The 21,234-nt window shown below is 54.6% G+C and overlaps 1 protein-coding gene across 3 annotated transcripts in view; it reads right to left on the bottom strand.

Moving 5' to 3' along the window:
• Positions 1-21,234, bottom strand: part of LOC144145722 (uncharacterized) — a 44,461-nt gene that overhangs the window by 1,846 nt on the left and 21,381 nt on the right. For all 3 annotated transcript variants that reach the window (XM_077677420.1, XM_077677421.1, XM_077677419.1), the window contains exons 4-6: positions 21,002-21,150; positions 12,159-12,315; positions 8,318-9,340 (exon numbers count right to left, since the gene is read on the bottom strand). In XM_077677420.1, the coding sequence (XP_077533546.1) occupies positions 8,318-9,340; positions 12,159-12,315; positions 21,002-21,150 (1,329 nt within the window). The remainder of the gene's footprint in view (positions 1-8,317; positions 9,341-12,158; positions 12,316-21,001; positions 21,151-21,234) is intronic.

Raw genomic sequence — 21,234 nt, forward strand, 5'->3', positions numbered from 1 at the left:
CTCTCTCTCTCTCTCTCTCTCTCTCTCTCTCTACGACGTCGGCGCACCGATGGCGCAAAGAGAGAGTAAGACAAGTACCAGTGGTGTACGCCTAAATGCCTTGTGGCAAAGCCAATCCTTTATCCACGTGCTCTAATAACGACGATGATGATGGCGATCGTGACGCCCTTGAAGTGCAGGGCACGTATACACTCGGGGGAGGGGTGGGGGGGGGAATGTTCAGGGATGAAGTGCTGACGGTGCCCCCGTTAGAGCTTATAGATATAGATTGTTGGAGGTCGCCGTTCGTATCTGCCGCCGGAACGCGCGCGCGCTCATGTGTCGGGCTATGTCACGCCACGATGGCAGCCAACCAGCGTCGTCGCTTGCACCCAAGGAGGTTAAGCAATTTTTTTAACCTCCTTGCTTGCACCACGCCGCATCACGGACGCGGTCGCTCACTCTCGTTTCTAGGGCGGTATGAGTAGGCTGCGCGGGGTTCGCTCCGCGGGATAGCAAGCAGCCATTGAAGAGCGTAAACGTTCCCGATAATCGCAGAAGAAAGGTCTGCTGTAACGTATACCAAACATTCGCGTTCGCCTAAGGCTCAGCGAAATGAAAGGGTTTTGTTTTGCCGATCGGTGGCGTTGCGGTTTCATTTCGGTCAGCGTCTGGATTTTGGCACACGCGTTTTTCTTTTCATTTTGCGGTCATTGCGATTTGATTGTGGTCGTTCTCGTTTTCGCTGAGGCCAAGCTTCGCTGCAACCCTGTTTCCGGAGGTAAGGGGAGTGTTAATATTTTTGGCAAAGCTGTTTATGCCTAGGGTTGCGTGAATTTTTCGTGTCCGTAGACAAATCTGGGGCTGCAAGAAGTGCCTTGTGGGAACGCCAACCTTACCGCAAACACTGTCAAGAAAACGTCGGTAACTCTGGATTTATCAACATTTTTCTGAAAGCACTTACATGAAAATTAGCCGATAACACGATTCTATCATTACTCCGAGTTTCATTTACTTATCCAAATTAGCTCACTGTGAAGTTACAAAGTCTGTGAGATTTCCGTCTGCTGTCGGTACATGGGATGATGGGCCTCTGCTGGAGATAATTGACCTCCTCATGTTTGTCTTCTAGAATAAAGCTATAGACCACCCAAGTTTCAATAGGTAATAACAAAGCCATAGCCACTACCATAAAGAAATTATGAGAAAACTATGTACGTGTATGTTCTCTAACCATGTGTGTAAAGTTCATTTTATACAGCTTCGCTGGGTGTTCGCCTTCACAAATGGATATCATTTTTTTTTTCTAGCTGCGAAGAGTCTTCATGCAGAGGCAAAATCCTGGCTGGCTGGCAAGGGTTTTCTGGCACTTCGTCTACTTTTGACAAGACAGAGCATTCCCGAAGTTTACATAGTTTGGGTGCCAGGACATGAATCCCTTGAAGGGAATGAGGCGACTCACGCCGCTGCCCGCGAATACATACACCGGGCCGTTTCTCTCACGGGACAGTCACCACCTCATCCACCTAATCCGCAGCCTCTCTTGCGCTACACAGATATATTGGCGGACTACCGACACAAACGGCAAATTTTCCCCATTCCACACCACCAACTCACAAGGGATGAAGCAACAACGTTCAGACGACTTCAAACTAACACGTATCCACACCGTACCAGTTATCTTCGTGATGTTCTTTTCCCCGGGGCTTCTCCTCCAAGCCGCAGCAGCGCTGAGGATCTCACCCCGGGTATCCTCAACCGACCAACTCAGCCTACGATACAAAACTGTAGATTTATTTACAGCCCGGCGGGCAGCTAAAAAACAGTACTCAGGCGGAGCTCGAAGACGACGGGCCGAGCTCTCCTGCGCCCGGACCGCGTCCCCCTTGTCTTCATCCCCTCGTCTTGCCGCTGGGGCCGGGGAAGGGGGAAGAGCGAGTCCTTCGTGGGTGTCCAACCCCATGTGCTGGCCATTAGCGCATCCGGTGTGAACAGGCGCGACCTTCCACGGAATGCACGGCGTTTCAAGGCGGCGCGCGACACGTGCGTTTCATTTGTCCGCTGCTCGTCCCACGGCCCGCGCCAGTTCGTGCGTCGAAGCGCCCGACAGTACCCTTCTTCATGCCATTTATCCGACAGACTATCCAGCCACCTGCCACTACTGCCCAGCGCCCGGTACCCTATACCATCAGTTGTGGGAGTGCCAAAAGACACCGGACCTGCAACCAATCCCCAACCCCTCTATACAACAGTGGACGGCGCGGTTGACCAGCAAGGACCCTACGTTCCAGCTTGACCTGGTGCAAAGGGCCCGCGCAGCCAGCCGCAGCCAGGGGATCCCGGACTAGGGATCCCCTCCACCGGGCGGGGGCCCTAACAACTGCACCTGTTGTTTTAATAAAGATTTGTTTCATTCATTCATTCGCTTTGAAAATGAATGGTATCTCCATCTCTGGTTGCCACAGGCCCGAGTTTAAGGTGTACCAGACGTACTACACGTCTTATGCCACATATACAAGCGTCTGAACAGCACCCGCGCTCCGCTGGGGAAAACGCGTAGTTCGACCAACCCCTTTCCAGCATTACTTCGTTGCTGTAAAGTTGTTCGTGATCTTCAAACCGATTTGTTCAGAGCCGCTGCCAGCCCTATTGTCGGTAGCCATATCTGAGCAGTGTAAGGTCCTCATATCGGCGCTTCTAAACCGGGTAAAAATTTAAGGCAGATAGCACGTACAGTTTTTGTCAAAATTTTGTATACCACAGCGACTGTGGCCACAGCAGGTGCGCGTCCAGGCAGGGACGCTGTGGTTTGCGCTGTCGGCTGGCTGCGCGGCTAACAAAGATATTTATTTATTTAGTACATACTGCAGGCCCAGTTTGGGCCCAAGCAGGAGGGGCGATACAGCACATACAATACACGCAAATAAACAGCACAAAAATGTAGCCGCACATTATGGCAAACAAAATATCAAACATAGAAACAACAATACATAAAAAACAATTCACTACACCAATCAAGCAATCGGTAGTCAAAGATATTGGGAATGCTGATTGGCTAACGATAGATGGGGAACTTTTCCTCTTTCTTTCACAGTGCGGCTGGTCCGACAAGTGCTGCGCGAAGTGCCTGTGCTAAAGCGAAGTTCACCTGCTCTGAGAAACCGGCCGGGCGCTGCACTTATTGTGCCAGCCCCAATACGACAGCAAGGGCAGAAGTTGCCCTCACTCTCTTTAACCACGCAACCAGCCTACAGCACAAACCACATTGCTCCTGCCAGGCCGCGCGCCTGCTCCGGCCATGGTCGCCGTGGCCTACAAAATTAGACAGCGTTACCAATTTTCACACTTTTTTGCAATCGTACTTATGTTCTTTTGTTCGTCCCGTCCCTCCACTTCCAGAGCTTTCCATGTGCGCTGGCCTTCTCGCAGTCCCAGATAAGATAACTGATTTGATTTTGTTATTTTTATTTGTCATTTTGGAAGCCCCTCCTTTGCCCTCTTGGTTTTACCATGCAACAAAAAAAAATGACGGAAGCTCACATTCACTAACCGGTAAGACTTGAGGGTAGCGGAGCTGTATGCAACCTTCACGACAAATCACGATGGGTTTAATTCCACGATTGCAGCCGATTTGCTTCTTCTTCGCTGCCGCAACGGCCTTTACTTCATGTTTGTTGCTATAACGGCGACGAAGCAGCAAATCGAAAAAGCAGAACGGGTAACGTGTAACGTTACCCTATCCCGTGTTCTGTGTCGAGCAGGTGGTGTGATTCCTCCCCCACACTCACAGCCGAGCGAGTCAGCCGGTTGACCCTCAGGTGATAACTCACGGTTGTAGCCGAGTGGGCAAGACGGCTGACTCTAACTACGTTGATCAACCAGACACAGGCTGGAATCCTGCCGTTGCCGGTGATCTCTTTTCTTTGTAGTGTTATACTGAGTTTTGTAAGCGCATATATCAACTTAGGCCAACTAGTGATCCCGGATCCCAACCATGAGGCAGAGATAATTAGAAGGACAAGAATGGGGTGGAGTGCATTCGGCAGGCATTCTCAGATAATGAATGGCAGCCTGCCATTGTCCCTGAAGAGGAAAGTGTATAACAGCTGCATCTTACCGGCGCTCACATACGGGGCAGAAACTTGGAAGCTCACTAAAAGAGTTCAACTTAAATTGAGGACAACTCAGCGAGCAATGGAACGGGAGATGATAGGTGTAACATTAAGGGGCAAGAAGAGAGCGGAGTGGGTCAGGAAACAAATGCGTGTTAAGGACTTATTAGTAGAAACTGAGAAGAAATGGGCGTGGGCAGGGCATGTATTGCGAAGGCGAGATAACCGTTGGTCGTTAAGGGTAACAGAGTGGATCCCTAGAGAAGGCAAGCGTGGAAGGGGGCCGCAGAAGGTTAGATGGGCAGATGATGTCAAGAAGTTTGCGGGAATAAATTGGTTGCGGTTTTCACAGGACCGGGGTAATTGGAGATTTATGGGAGAGGCCTTTGCCCTGCAGTGGGCATAGACAGGCTGATCATGATGATGACTGTAAGGGTTGCAGGTGCCAGCGACGCGGAATGTGTCGGACGCAGAGAGAGCGGCGGTTCCGGGAATTGGGAATGAATGACTTTATGGAAGCCAGCTTGTTAAGAGCAAACGGCCTCTGGGTCAAGCCGCTCGCGTGAGGACGCATTGTCTCGGGCCGCAGCCGCGTCGTCGCGTTGTTTTGGTCGGAGTGCATGGTGCAGCTGTGTCAAAAAATTACGTGCACCTCCCCTCGCGGGAACCCTGTGTAGATGCGACGCATCGTGGGTTTCCCTCGGCGTTTTCGTTGGGTTGATTCTCCCATCGCGTGAAACGTGCCATGAACGCGTACGATGCATTTCCGTCTACTACGTGGTTCCCGCATCCCGTGCAAGTCGCTTTGCAGCCTCATCGTCGGTGGTGCTAGCAGTTCTGTTATTGGGCTGGCCAGTGCTTGTTGCGGTTGCGCCTACCATCGCGATAGCAGGCTTGTTATTCTCCATTTAAAGCAGCGTTGGACATCGGAGCACCGGCGCTGGAACGACGGAGCGGAGGGCTCGAGCTTCGCCATCGCTGCGCCGCGTGCCGCCGCTTCTCCGCGGTGTTGACGGGATTTGCGCTGCGTGGCTGATAGGGGCTCGTGCCGTGTTTTGGTTCTGTTTCGCTTCTTTTCGCCTTTCCGCGCCCTAAAAAAGCTTGTTATGGTGACGTCTATATAGGCAAAGAGTACGTTTAGGTCACTAAAAATGCAGCTGCGTCTTCGTAGAGTACGCGATCGCCTGCAAGAGCGTATACCCGGGGACGCGGTTCTGCGCGCTTCGTCGCCGCTCTTCCGGGCGTCGGCGACGGCAGCAACGTATCATCCCTGTCACCTCCAAAACATCAGGCACAAATGAATTCTACTGTCGCCTCGTTTAGACCTGATACTGGCACAATGAGAGGTTGGCTTTATTTTGCTGCGTGGACAACGAATGCGGCTTCGTTTCGAATATGTATACGTCGCAGAAAAACATGTTTCGGGGATTTGATTACCCAATCCAGGACAATAACTTATACCTTTTATAAGATATAAACCCTGCGAAAATGTTAAGTATATTCCAAGCCTGTGCGTCGTTAAATATGTGCCCACAAACGCCATATAGCAAGAACCAAGGCAAGTTAATGAAAGCACGAAAAAATAAAGGCTGTGCAAGTGAGGAATTAAGAAACGCAATAGCTCTAACAGAAATGAAAAAAAAAAAACACAGTGCAGCTTCTGACATGCTAAAGACGTTCGTCGAAACTTAAGCCAGGTAGGGTTCACTAGACCAACTATACGCGAAATGCACTGCTATTTCGGGAGACATCGGTGGGGGGGAGGGGAGGGGGACGCTGTGTACAAATGCGGAGCGGAATCAAGCAATGAACGTTTTAGTAATCACACACAAATCTCGCGTTCACTTTCCTTTTGTTTTTCTACTTCAACGAACAGCTGATCGTACGGCGGACGCATCTTTGGAAGTATACAGGGTAGGCTGTTCAACAAGCGATGAAAGGTGTCGTTGGAAGAGTGCACATGTGGTATGTGATAAGGCCCTCTGATTTCAGTTTCTGCTTTATTCTGCAGGCTCCCTGTGCCATATGGCGATATTTCGAAGAAGCATTTAGTCTCGGACGCGGATTATATTTTAAGCCCGTCTCCGCGCTGCTCGCAGAGGATATATGTAGCAGATGAATGTTTGCGGGCGCTCACCTCACGACAAGACGACTCTTTGTCGTGTGCTGATTCCCGAGTATAATTACGCATTGTCCATCGTACTTTTGTTGAATATTCCCGAAATTAACACAGACTGGCTTGTAAATGGTGGTGATTAATATCTGAGGTATATTATTGGCAAACGTAACTGGCGTGCTGTCAGGTATGAGGGCTCCTCTGATTGCGAACAAAACCGATTCAAATCGTAGTGTATAGCCGTATCATGAACATCTGAGGACCCGGTGGTTACGGAGACACTGCTAGTAAATTCAGGTCAGTGTAACTACAATCGGCTCCATCATACGCCGGTTCCGCGACGCTGGCCTGTGACTAACACCTGGCGCTTATACAGATCGAATATACCACACTAAGGTCGCGCCAGAAACATTTATACTCTCGTAAACACACCCAATTTGCGAACAGAGTGACTGCTCCACATAAACACTCATTTCAAACTCCCGCAAACGGTATATCTCAGGCGTGAGCGTGCCGTAAAAGCAGCGGCGGCACTGGGCAGCCGGACGCGGACTCCCGCGCCTGCTTTCGAAACGGGCCGCTAGGGGGATTTCAGTGGCGCCCCTACAGGCCGCGCTCGAGGCGTATACCGCCGCATAACGGTGAGGGGAATGAGAGAGAGCAGCGCATGCGCATGCGTTAACCGAGCGCTAGCGCGCGCCGACGCACAGCTGGCATTGCAAGGAGCGAGCGCTAACCCGCAGATAACGCTGCGGTGAGAGCGGCGGAGAGCGCATGCGCAGCTGGCGCGGACGACGACGACGACGCCGAATGGATGGAGGGATGCATGCATGCATGGACAAGGCGAGTGAATGAGATGCAGTCGCATCTAAAACATTGGCGGTACGGTGGCTTGAAGGACACTCAGGGAACTTGGCAGTAGCTGTCTCTGGTCCCACTCGTTTTCATTAGGCGGTTGCAAACCTATCCGGTCCGTTGCGCCGCCGGAGATGGGGAAGCTTGGAGCTGTCAACTGGAGTACGACGGCGGTCGGTTTATGGGAAAGTGCTCCCTTTGTTGGCCCGTGCGCGCGCTGAGTGAAGGCGTGCGAGGGTGTTCGTGTGGCGGCCCGGGATGGGAAATGCGACGCCTGCGCCAGCCGCCGTATCCTGTTGCCCCTACGCGCTGATTCTGGCGCACGGTCCACTTGACCGGGCATCGCCTGTCAACGGCGGACACTCTCGCAGACACGCCGCCTTTCCATAAGATGGACGGTTATGGGTCCCAGCTGGCGTGAGTGGCTGTCCGGTCTTTGACGCGAATCGTGGGAACAGGCAAGGCGGGCCGCGTTCGTATAAGTTTGTCCCTGGCGCTTGCCCGTGTTTCCCCGGGTTTCTGAATGCTTCTTGTAGTTCTTTCATTTGCTTTTGATATTTTCCTTCTTTGTGTTGTGAGAGAGGGTGACCGATGTTCCAGGGTTACGGGGGGCGTTGCCCACCATAGTTCAAACCCTGATGTGGTAACCCGACCAATCAGATCGCCAGGGGATGCTGATTGGCTTGTGTATCGGGGGTGGAGACTAAGTGACCCTTTAAAACCACGAGACACGAGGTCTCGGGGTCGAATCCTCAGGGTTTTAATGTGCTATACACGGCCGGCGTATTGCCGGGCTAGCCAGGTCAGGCTAGGGAGGATCTCACCACTTGGGTATTCTTAGGTCAGGGTCCGTCGCTGACGGGGGTGCCGCGGGCACAAAGTCTTACCTGACCAAGAACCCCACTTTATTTCTTACTCTGTCTACTTCCGTCTGTAAATATTCTGTATATGTCTTTCGCTTAAATATACAGTTTGAAAACCCTCAACAACTCTTATCGTCGTGTCATCAGTGCCGCAACCATCAGGCACCAACGCAGACCATCGGAAGACTCCTACACGCCACAACATCAGCGCATCGAAGCAAGAAACAACGGACCAAACCTTTACTATGATGGTGATGACTGGGGTTTGTGAAACGCTTGAATGAACGAATTGAGAAACAGCTTTGCTGTTAAAAAGCAACAACCAAACACGATTTGGCTGCGGCCGCTCGGCAGCCTCCTGCAGTGCAAAAGGTATGTGGAACATTGCTTACCGGTAATCTTCGGGCAGGCCAGGTAGACCAGGCCCATAACAAAGCGGATGATTCCACCCGAGAGGCCCAGGTTGGCAACACCCACGTGGTCAGCAAGCACGGGGCCGAAAAGCACGACCACGCTGCCGTTGCACCATCCGAAGAGCACGCACAGGGTGGCGGCCAGTGCGTAGTCGCCGGCGTGCATCGAGGGAAGCGTCGCGCACAGCGCACCCGACAGCAGCGCACTCCCGCCCAGAAGCGTCCGCCGGTCGCAGAACTTCCGGTCCGACAAGAAGCCGGAGATCAGACGCGCGGACGCGTCGCCAATGGCCGTCAAGGAGAGAAGCACGGCTCCGTCACGCTTGGTGAAGCCCTTCTCCTCCGCGAAGTCCACGAGTATCATCAGTATCAGGAAGCTGTAGACCGAGGAGACACACGTCACGGCTACCATGTAGAAGACGGGCGAGCGGAGAAAGGTCCAGTGTCCCTGCGAGTCCGGTGGGGCAGACATTGTCTCTGGTTCCGATTCCCGACGACTCGTCGTTGCTTCTTCTACGGCGGTAGCTCTTCCATTTAGTGTTACCTCCATTTGCCGTTCTAAACATTCGTCAAACTGTCCGCGCGAACAGTCACCTTTACCATTAAGGTCATTGTGAAGTTGTCGCATGCTAATCACTTCTATTCCTTCTGGAACGTCACCAGGGCCATGCTTTAGTTTTTTCAGAAGGTGAGAGCGGGGCCCACGAGTCTGTTTTGGCAAAGATGATGGCGGGAACTCGTACTTCACCGCTGCTCTCGCAATGTCCACGGTCGTAGTGGACCCGTTCTCTGTAGGGCTGTCTCCCCTGAGAACCACAGCAGCGTCCGCTGATTCGCTTGGACAAGTCCCGTCATGGCAACCGGAAGATTCGGTGATCGTTACCGAGTTCACCGTGCTTTTAAATTCCGCTTTGGTTTCCTTGTGGTTAACGCCATTCAGTCCTTTGTTAGGCGAGCTTGAAGGTTCGATTGATGCCTTGTACGCATCGTTGATTGTCGCCACTGCAAACGTAGTAGACATTTCTTTGAAAGGTGGCAATTAGAGCACAGTAAGCAAATTAGGACGCTTACGTGGCTGACTTAGTATTATTTTTAGGTATGCACAGGACATTTTCTGTGGCATCGGTCGATTTCCGGAACGTTCATGTATTACTCGCGCCCTTCGAGCTAGGTCAATAAAAGGCGCCAAGGTGACTGTTGTTGATTTGATATGTCCAGTGCGTTTTCTTTACTTTGTGTTCTGGAAACAAACGAAAACCCTAATTGGACTGTAAGAAATTAAATAATATTCACGAATACGTTTTGGTAAGTGTTATAGATAAATAAAAATGCGAAGTACAAAGCACACGTAAGTAACACATCTGGTTTTTCTCTGGTGCCGACCTTGGCTTCCCTTGGCCACTAGCCCATGCCCGTCTCAGTGAGTTGCGGGCCTTCTTACTCGGTACAAATCAGATCGACTCAGACGTAATCCGAACAAAATATACAATTTTCCGCCCGGAGTTGTTAAATACTAAATCTTAAGATAAGGTTGCACATAAGTGATTGCGAAGTTAAGTTCATCAGCTCATGTAAATTCTCAGGCGTTGACTTCAGATCTGAGTTAAGATGGTTCGAGCACGTTGATGCTGGGCGTATAAAAATATTTCCATCTGACGGTCTAATACCGTTTTAGCTATCTCTGATCAGTACATCTCAAGAAACAATTGCATATCTCTGCTGCTATCTCGCCGGGTATATTGTAGGCTGCAAGTTGCAACAAGACGAATATTAACTGGCAGAATTTAGTGTCCTCGGCTCATCGCGTAAAGAACCAACCCTACCCATGTGCCAAGGAACATATTGTATGTGCGGTTGCCAAGTTAATACAGTTGTCGATGTGATGGTGATGTGGTAATTGGCACCACATGTACACTGCTGTCCTACATGCAAACGCCAGACCTAATTGACGTTGGAAGATGCTCTTGCCTCCTTTTGCATTGCCTCGTGGGCATTCTGCATTCCAGTGTTCATGTCCGAAATGAAGCTGATCTGATTTTAAAGGGACACTGAAGTGATATGTAAACATTGCGGGATTACTAGCGCAAATTGTAGTCCGGAGTCCCCAGGCCATGTTTCGACCACTCTAGGCGCGTTTACGCGATTTTATTTAGTAGAAAAACTAATTCGGAAACGCTGTCCTCCTCTCTTTACGCTCGCCCATTTTCTGTGGCGTTTTCGTGTGACGTCAGGAGGGGATGAGCTGGCAATTGGCTGCGCCACGGCTGCGCTACTGCACGGCTCCCCGGCCGACAGAGCCAGTCGGCCCAGCGTTTCGTCCGCCGGCCGCCGGCGGGTCGTCGCAATCAAGGAGGTTAAAAAAAATTGCTTGGTCGCAATTCGTTCGCTTAGTTGAAACGAAGCCAGGACACGTTTGTGAATGAAAGAATGTGCCTTTCTTTACTTGGTTTGTTTGTACACTGTATCTAGCTCCAAGTCAAGGTCGCTTCACACAAGCGCTGCACATGCGACGCTTCGCTGACTGGTACGCCAGTAGGAAAATATAAGGCCTCTTGAAGGCGGGAGAAGAGTCAGCGAAGTCAATATAGGTACTAAGCAAATAAAATCAACTGATATTTTTACCGTACAGCGTAAAACTAGGGCGCGGGAAGCACGTTTTTGCGCTGGGCGAACAAGCACAGCGGTCAGCAGCACGACTACGCATCTGCGAACGCTTTTCCGTCTACGAAATGCAATTGCTAGACGTGAGCTACTGTGGAAACTCGGGCGACGCTTACTGCACTATCGCAGTACAACAAATAGTCACCTAAGCGGCTTGAAATGCCAAAACTAAATAAAAGTGTAAACCGGTTGTACAATATATACCCTATATTAGCAAAGCATCGGCGTCCCGCTTCGTGGCCTAGCGGTCTGAGGCGCTGGGAATTCTCGGCAAATGTTTTGCGAATCACGAGTTCGAATCCCCGCGGGTACGTGCTTTTTTTTTTTTGTAAGTTAACTTTTTTGTTTTCCGCCGATGTTTTCTTTGTTGAGTTCACCTTTTTTGGGGCCGCAACGTTCATGGCTACACGAACTAGTTCACAAAACGCGCGCAGGCTGGCACTGGCGCGCTAGCGAGTTCTCGTTGGCGTGATGTTGCCATAAGCACCGACTGCTTGCAGGCAGTGGGCACAGGCCAGAATGAACAGACCCTTGGCCTGGTGCGAACACGCTTTTTACGATACAGGCATGAGGGAGGCAAGCTCCAAATATGGGCGAAAAGCGCATGACATTTGGGCGTCTTCGGGTACGCGGAGGGCGTTCATGCACTGCGTAGGTCTCGGCTAGTGAATGCTACGACTACAAGCCGTCCTGGGAGGCTTATCTTGTGCATTTTACAGCCGACAACATGGCAGAAGCGCGGTACGATGATTACTGAGATATTGAGAATGCCCATCCAACAAAGCCATTGGTTATGTTTTACAGAACCGAAACCGAAACCGAAACTTGTGTGATTGCTAACCTTGGGCATCGTCCAATCACGGCGCCCCTCCTCTCAACGTCACAGCCTTAGTTGGTGCGGCCGCCGCAAACCGCGCATGGTAGTTTTTCTTCTTTCGCGCTTTGTAAAATAATTACCGATTTGTCAACCGGATAAACGATGAAAAGTGTGCTATTTTGAGCCAGTCTACGCAGTGCAAGCAAAAACGGGAGCTTGACAAATTCACTTCAGTGTCCCTTTAAAACCTTTTCGGTCTAACCGGATATACTCTGACTGAGCTACATATACTAGAACTGAATCAGCATAAGTGACGCATTGCCGTAGTTTCTACTGTGTTACCAGGAACTTCCTCAGACGCATTCGTCCCCTGTGGGGAGGCCTTTGCATGTCCTGCCGCACTTGTCGCCCATGGAGGCGTGCCGAAGAAGACGCAGGCTGCCAGACCATTGAGCATGAGTCCACCCGTGATGAGAAAAGCGCCTCGGAAGCCGTACTCCTGTACAGAGAGGGAGAGATGGATGGGGAGGAAGAATATTCATTAATAAAACGGGCCAGGTTAGCCTAGCAAAAAAAAAAATTGCTACACCGGATGGATGAGAAATAGCGTTGAAAACTACAATGTTGGCGATGATGATGTGCCCGCATGCGTAGAGTGGTTTACGGAGTGGTATAAGAGCGTGCTTCGCAAGAAAGCCAGAAGTGCTTTGGTTGCCCAAAATGCGCTTTCGGGACTAGACCAGGAGCCTAACACGTCGCTCAGTAGCAATCTCACAAGAAGCGGCTGGCTGAGGGACACTCTGGCAGAGACCAGAGACATTCTGCACTCTGGCAGAGGCGACCAAAGGAGTTGAGCGGAAAGTAAGAGAAAACATCAGCTACCATACGCAGGTCTTACATCATGAATCAATCAGCGAAACCGCAAAGGAACTTTGCCAAAACTACGGAGCCCTATTGCCCGACTGTGTACAACAAAATCCTGCTGATCAAATTTAGCCGCTGTAATTCAGTCCGGCGTCATACGTACATGAAGGTGTCGCAAGGCTCCGCGCCGGTGAGAAAATCTCGCATCACAAGCAGCGCGCATTCTGTCGTCGCGAGGGACTGGATACCCGCATAAGCTGCAGGTGCAATGAACATAGCGATGTTCATTCCTTTCTTTGCCAACGCCCACAAACAGCCACATGAACGTTGGCCTCCCGCAGTAACCGCGGCCCTACACACGGTTGCACTACACATGCGCCGCGTCATTGACTTTTGTGGCCGGATGTCGTGGGGCAGAGACTCGCATCTCAGCAGTCGTTATACAGTCAAACCCGTTTATAGCGAACTGCAATATGCACCGCGATTTGTTCGATATATCCAATAGTTCGATATAGCCGAACCCGCTTATAACGAGCTTATTGTTACGAGTTCGCATTGCGCGGTAGCCCCCCCCCCTCCTCAACACCACCATCACCGCATGCAGAAACGAAAACAGTAAAGTAGCCATTAACAATACCCAAAATAATCCATTTATTGTTTCCGCCTTAACTGCCTACTTTGCAAAAAAAAAGCGGTGATTTTTGTTTTCCCTTTCGTTTTGGCGGCTACAACTAGCATAGCATTCTCTACACGAAACGTTGTTTGGAGCACTACGAGTCTGCGTTCTCCAAAATTGAGGAAGCATTGGCGGAGAACATCGACTGCCGAAAGCGCTTCACTATAAGCATCGGATCCGGCTTTCACTCGCGACATCATCGGCAACGTTGGAGAGCTCTTCCCACAGTTCACCGATGCTGCTGTCTTGGTCCGGACTCGCTGACTGGGCGCGTTCCGTCATAAGTCCCACGCGTCGGAAATAGTTACGGAAAGTATCGGCCGTCACGTCGCTCCGTGCAAGGCGCAATGTCCCAGTCGCGGCTCTCGCTCCGTGGTCGCGGCCAATCCACATCTCAAGGCGATCGGCCGCTAGGGGGCCGAGCAGTGCGAACGTACCTTCGCATGGGCTCCGTGTTTTTCCACCTCTCCCGGCGGAAATTTCCAATACAAGTGCCTTTCTGGTGTGGATACCCTTTCCTAAGGACCATCCGCACCACCGGACACCACACCCTGGACCACCTGTGTCTCCCTTAGTGAGTTCTCACCACTTTTGGACCAGTGCCAGCCGAGCGCCGCGCTAAGCCTAACGTCGAACGCCGGCCCGGCCACCGCCGGCGTGGTCGACCTCTGCGGCTCGCGGCCTCGGTGGAGGCTCGGAAATGGCCGCTGCCATGGATACGAGCGGTGAACCCCACCACCACGAAGAGGATTTAACGCTGCAAACGATCACCGTCGACCGATCTACCGGCCGCACCGTCGCCGCCGTGCGGGGAGAGACCCTCGAGACCGACGATACCGCCGGCTGGGTGCTGCCGCGACGACGCGCCGCCGCCAGGCAACAGGGACCGGCATCGCAAGCGTCGCCGACGGGTGAGTCTGCCGCCAAGGCCTCCTCAAATTCCACGACCGCCAGAACGCACTTTGCCAAGAGAGTCAACGCCATGCTAGCGAAGTCGGCACGCATGCCCGCGAGCATACCGAGGAACGAGCACAAGATTATCGTCAGGCCGCGCGGCGGACTCCACGCCGGTCGCGTCAGGGCAACCTAACTCATGACGGCGATTATGGCAGCCACCGGAATTACGAGAGACGAGGCCCTACGAGACACCATTTGCCCGAACGTCCAGCAAAACATTATCGTCGTGAGCACGCCGTGCGAGGTCCGCGCGGCGAAATACGCACAGCTACAGGCGCTACGCGTGAGCGATCAGGAATACAAGGTCTACGCGTACCAAGCCGCCCCCGACGGCACCGCCAAGGGGGTGATACACGGCATAGCTAGGGAAGACAGCCTAGAGGAGATCAGAGCCAACGTCGTCAACGAGTACAACCCGCTAGCGCTGGACGCACACCGCATCGGTAACTCCTCGGCGGTCATCGTCCTCTTTCAAGGCCTGAAGGTGCCGTCGACGGTCAAGTACGGCGCAGTATTATTGCTGTGTAGCCTGTACAGACAACACCGCGAAGTGTGTACTACCTGCGGCAAGCTAGGACACCGAAGGGACGTGTGCCCGCAACCACACGTACGGGTGTGCCTCGCGTGCGGCACGCGCGACCCAAGCGAGGGGCACGAGCTCGCGTGCAAACCGCACTGCAAGCTGTGCGGAGGGCCCCATTCAACCGGCGCACCGGGCTGCACGAATAAATTCAAGACCCCGTATGTGGTGAAGCGCCGGCAGTGGGAACGCCAGGAGCAGGCCCCCGAGAACGACGACCGCAGTTTCCCGCCATTAAACCCCGCGAGAGGACGCGGGCGCAGCCGCAGCCGCGGGCGCAGCCGCGGGGGGCGCAGCCACAGTCGCGCGCGAAGCGACGCCAGCTGTTCCGCCTCTCGAAGCGCAAGGGGGAGGAGCCGCAGCAGAAACGCGCCACGATCACGTGAGCGCGTGGCGTGGACTGCCGTAGTCAAAGAGACACCTGCTCGCCGCGCCCGCTCCAAAACGCCGCGGAGAGACGGCGAACATTTAGACGTCACGCCGCGAACGAGTCGCCAATCCCCACCTGAAAAGAGGATGAACGCGGTAATCGTGTCACTGCGAAACGAAAACGCGCAACTGCGACAGCAATTAGCCGACATCAACGAGAAGCTGCAACGTCTCCTGGCCGCACAGCAGCAACAGCCGCAAGCACCGGCCCACCCAAAGGGGGAGCAGGGACGGGTCCCACTTCCCCCGTCGGTTACGCCGCGACACCGACCCCAACCGACGCCGCCAACACCGGCAAGCCGACAACCAACGGAGACGACCGTAAGCCTACCACCATCCTCCGAGACCGCCATGGAGGCCCAAGAAGACGAGGAATCTCCGCGAACAAGAGACGACGAGCAAGAGGCACGAACCCAAGGTGGAATAAGTGTTGCCGTCCGGTTACGACGCTGCACCGAAAGAATAGACCGCTTAGAGAAGAGAGTCGACGCTCTCGAGCATCGCATGAACGCCCGGTTCGCGGCAGTAGAGCGCCGCCTCGATGCGCTACAAGAGTTCCTATACAGGAAGCTAGGCCGCGATGACGACGTGGCAGTAGAAGACCGCAGCCCAACCGTCAACCCAAGGACATCGCCATGACCAGACAACCCCGGACCAACTCGACGCTCACAATTTGGCAATGGAACTCCAACGGCTTCCAGTGCCGGAAAGCAACGCTACTACAAATCATCCAGGCTGCCGAGAGGCCCCCGGACATCATAATGGTGCAAGAGACGCACACGGAGGACGCCCCGTCCCTCACGGGTTACAGAGCACACGCAAGCCCCCCGAGTGCACGAGACTGCGGGAAGGGGGTGGCGCAGGGCGTCTGCACCTTCGTGAAGAAAGGGATCCCGTTTGTGAAGCACGAGGGCCTCCTCGGCCGCAGCGCACTGGAATACTGCGCAACCGAAGTGGTTCTAGGGAAGAAGAAGAAAGAGTCCATCCTCTTGGTGAATGTGTACAGCAATCCCGCGCATCGCCAACAGAGATTCCGCACCATTCTGCACACGGCGCTGGCGACGGCGCCGAGGGACACGATCGCGATTTGCGGAGACTTTAACGCCCCCCACAAAGAGCTCGGGTACACTCGCACGACGCTGAAGGGCAAGGAGTTGCTAGACGAGGCGGCCGACGCGGGGTTCACCTTGCACACAGATCCCTCGTCCCCCACTCGCATCGGCACGTCGGTCACCAGAGACACGAACCCGGACCTCGCGTTCGTCCGCGTCGCCAACTCGGTCAGAGGCGGAGCAAAGTGGCGAAACACGGGCCAGAACATGGGTAGCGACCACTTCGTAATAGAGATCGAGCTGCCGACGACCGCGCGACCCCGGGACGAGCGTCGCCGCCAGCAAAAGATCACAGACTGGAACCTCTTCCGCGCGCGCGCCGAGGAGGAGTCCACGCAAGACATCGCGGACATCGAGAGCTGGACCGAAGACATCGTCCGCCTGATAACGGACGCAACGACGGAGCTCGAAACGGACGAGGAACACCCCGGCATAGACAGCCGCCTGGCAAACATGTTGGAGGCCCGGCAGTCGCTGCAGAAGAGATGGAGGGGAAGGAGAAACAATCACCGTCTCCGCAAGCGGATAGCCACGCTGGGACGCGAGATCGAGAAGTACAGCAGAGAACTCTGCACCCAGCGCTGGCACGCGGTGTGTAACGAAGCGGACGGCCAGCTCCACAAGGGGAGAACGTGGCGGTTGCTGCGTCACCTCCTGGACGAGACCGGCACCAAGGGCTACCAGCAGCATCGCCTCGCGCAAGTCGTGCACACGGCCACCAAAGCGCTGGGAAGGGAAGAGACATGCAGGCGCATCGACGCGAAGTACCTCCCGAGCACCCCCAGCGAACGCCACGGAGAGTACGCGGGCGCAGACAATCCCGTTCTCGACCGCGACATCGAGGAGTGGGAGGTCAGGGCCGTGCTGCAGACCATCAACTGCAAGTCGGCGGCCGGGCCGGACCGGGTGACGAACAAGGCCCTGCGGAACCTCGGCGACGGGGCCATCGCGTCCCTGACGAGGTACTTCAACCGCTGCTGGCGAGCGGGAGCGCTGCCGCGCCAGTGGAAGACGGCGAGAACGGTGCTGATACCCAAGTCGGGCAAGCCTCCCAACATCGAGAATCTGCGCCCGATATCCCTAACGTCGTGCGTGGGGAAGATTCTCGAACACGTGCTGAACAACAGATGGCAACGCTACCTCGAGACGGAAGGGCTATACCCCGACACCATGTTGGGTTTCCGGGAGAGGCTCAGCACTCAAGACGCCATGATCCAGCTACAACACGACATCCTGGACACGTCCGTCGGCACCCAAGACAACAGGGCCGTGCTCGGGCTGGACTTGCAGAGCGCGTTCGACGAAGTCAAGCATTCCGCCATCCTGGAACAGGTCGGCAGGCTCGGCCTGGGCAGAAGATCCTACAACTACATCCGAGACTTTCTGTCGGAGCGGACCGTCGAAATACACGCGGGAGACCTCCAGCTGCCGCCGAAGAAGCTCGGGAGCACGGGAACCCCTCAGGGCTCGGTGATATCGCCGCTGCTCTTCAACCTCGTGATGATCGGGGTGGCGCGCAGACTCTCGGGGATCCCACAGGTCCGCCACACCATCTACGCAGACGACATCACGCTGTGGGTCCCCGGGGGTAGCAACGGCCACATCGAAGACGCGCTGCAGACGGCGGTGGACGCCATCGAAGACCACCTCGACGGTAAGGGCCTGCGGTGCTCGCCGCAAAAGTCGGAGCTGCTGATCGTCCCGCCGCCGGGCAAGTACCGCAAGAGGGAGGCCGAGGACTCGGCGAACATCAGAATCAGAACGAGGGACGGCGCCGTCATCCCCAGGGTAGACACGCTCCGGGTCCTCGGCATGTACCTCGAGACCAGCAGAAGTAACAAGACCACGGTCGACCGCCTCGTCACCAAGATCGGCGCGGCGGCCAGACTCGTCCGACGTGTGGCGACACGGCATAGCGGAATGAAGGAGGCCAGCCTCCTCCGACTGCTCCAATCTTTTGCGATGAGCCACGTCGCCTACGTCGGCGCGTTCCACTACTGGCTACGGCAGGAGCGGGACCGCATCAACGCCGCCATCCGCAAGGCTTACAAGACGGCCCTGGGCTTGATATGCAGCACCAGCACGGCCAGGCTACTCGAGCTGGGGGTGCACAACACCCTCGAGGAAATCAGCGAGGCCCAAACGACAGCGCAGCTCGAGCGCCTCGCCTCCACAAGAACGGGCAGGCGCATTCTGGAGCGCCTCGGGATGGGACCAAAGACCACGGACTCGCATCGGCACGAGACGACGCAGCTCCAGCCGGAGGTGATGCAGCGGCTCCGGATCCTCCCGCTACCCCGCAACATCCACCCCGACCGCAACCGCGGCCGCCGAGAAGCGAGGGCGCGCGCCCTCGCCGCGACGCACGCAAACGACACGGGCGCCCTGTACGTGGACGCCGCCCGGTACCCCGACAGACCCGACGCCTACGTCGCGGTGGCGGTCCGCGCCACCACGGGTGAAGTGTACAGCGCCTGCAGCGTCCGCACCCCGTCCGCCCGCCATGCGGAGGAGACGGCGATCGCAGTGGCGCTGACGGACCCGCGATGCACCACGGTGATCAGTGACTCGCGCTCGGCCATCGCGAACTACGCCAAGAACAACGTGTGTGAAAGTGCTGTGCGCGTTGTGAGGTGTCGTGCAGTGATCAGTGAAGCGGTGCCGGCCACCCACCTTCGGTGGTTTCCGGCGCACACGGAGATCAGAGACGTGGGCGGCGGTCTCCCCAACCGCAACGAGACGGCGGACGCCGCCGCGCGAGGACTGACCAACCGCGCGGCGGCGGCGACGGCGAGTCCGGCCGGCGGCCACCGAGCTACCGGCGGGGCCCCCCCTCCTCCTCCGAGCTCCGCGGCGAAAGACCACCGAGAAGACGACGACGACGACGACGACGGGTGGGACCCGGAGCCCCTCCTCACGTACGGGGAGGTGCTGGAGTGGTACCGGCTCGGCCGCCGCACCGCGCCACCGCCCCACCCGGGACTCACGCGTTCGCAGGCAGTGCTGTTACGCCAGTTACAGACACTATCGGTAATCACGCCGGCACTCGCACGCCACGTGTGCCCGGACGTCTATGTCAGTGATGTGTGCAGTGTATGTGAGCGTGAACGCGCAACTTTGGCCCACATCCTGTGGGACTGTGCAGTGCATCCTGTAGAAGCAGCCGACCTCTACGGCCGGTTGCCGGACACCATCGTCAGTGCCGCGAACTCACCGGACCTGACATCACAAACCTTCGCCGTCCAGCAGCTCGAGGCTGCTCTCGCCAGGCAGAGGCGGAGAGAGGCACCGACGGGGGGGAAAGGGACGAGTTCCCGAGTACCTTTCGCGCGCCGCTCTCGCCGACGCCGGCGGGGCCTAGTCCCGAGGGCGACGTAAACGCGTCGGGGGGAGGGAGCGGCTCTGTGTAGCCCGGACCTCCCCTCTGCTGGCATTTAATAAAGTCTTTCTCTCTCTCTCTCTCCACATCTCAATAGCCGCTCCGAGACCACGCATTTCGGTGGCCATTCTAGGCGCGCGGAGTTCGATATATCGGATGTGAACTTTGTTATAAGGAATATGTTTCCCATGTATTTCCGTAACTGAAATATTTTTGTTCGATATATAGCATAATTCGCTCTACCCGGGTTCGTTATAGCCGGGTTTGACTGTACACAGCCTATCGAGCGAGCGTTTGTCGCTGCTTCTTTCAGCTACTCTGACATTGAGTACCCACGCATTCTCCGATTTTGGTGGGCTGGCATCAAATGCACGTCTGGCAACGGACCTGTACACTAAGCCATAGAACCCCCCCCCCCCTCCTCTTAACGGCCCAGCCCCAACATTGTTCATTCTTTTGTCCCACGGCATTCGAACTCTAGTACGATTGACCCAGTTACTGTTGCCGCACATCACTACCATTTAAAAGAAGCGCTTAAAATATCTCGACTAAAGAATTGAAAGTGGGATATTAAACTAATTAAATTAGGTTCTCACGAAAATAATGCGATCACTAACTCAAAATGGAGACCGAACGTTGGCAGGCGATCACAGAAGGTGTGTTGGGTAATTTAAGCGCAGCTGTGCATGATTGTGGTTTACGTGAAAGTTGTCTACCAAACTTCTATGAGCGTGGCAATACACCTTTCGTGTTGACATTATCATCGTCGTCGTCGTTGTTCTTGTTGTTGTCGTTCTTGTTGTTGGTTGTTGTTGCTGTTGAAAAACATTAATTTGTGTTGCGAAGACGCATTGGAGACAACGGTGTAATGATGGATCACATTCAGCTGGTTGGCCAATTTTCATGGTCTGCTAACACGCCTATGATAATAAGTACTGTTGGTTTATGCCTATCGACGCACCAACCGAACAAACTGCACCCAGACATTCCACAAAACAGGAAAAACAGGTGCGCTGTAAAATCCTCGAGTTCTCCTTCAACACGCATCGAAAGATGAAAAAACCTATTGTTTCGTATTTGGCCTGCAGCAGAGATACATTTATCGCGAACGGGAATGCAGCGGCCTCGTGCGCATTCGCGGCACAACGGCTTTGCCACGACAGCAGAAAGCTCGCTAACAGGGCTTACCTTTAGCAAGAGATGCAAGATAGGTGGAAAAGCGAAAGAGGCGAGTGTTCCTCCGGTGTAGTAGATGCCGCTCCCAGAACCCCGGTATAGCCGGAAGTTCCGGCCGATGATGACGTCGCTTGTCGGCATCACAATGCCGTTGCCGATGCCTAGAAGACAACGAACGTAGAAACAAAAGTTCTTCGCCAATTCATTATTCGGAGCCTGGAGTTCAGTTTACGGTCAACGTCCGT

This window comes from Haemaphysalis longicornis, unplaced genomic scaffold, assembly GCF_048455015.1.
Source record: "Haemaphysalis longicornis isolate Haplotype H1 unplaced genomic scaffold, Haemaphysalis longicornis Haplotype H1 scaffold_7, whole genome shotgun sequence".
NCBI lineage: Eukaryota > Metazoa > Arthropoda > Arachnida > Ixodida > Ixodidae > Haemaphysalis > Haemaphysalis longicornis.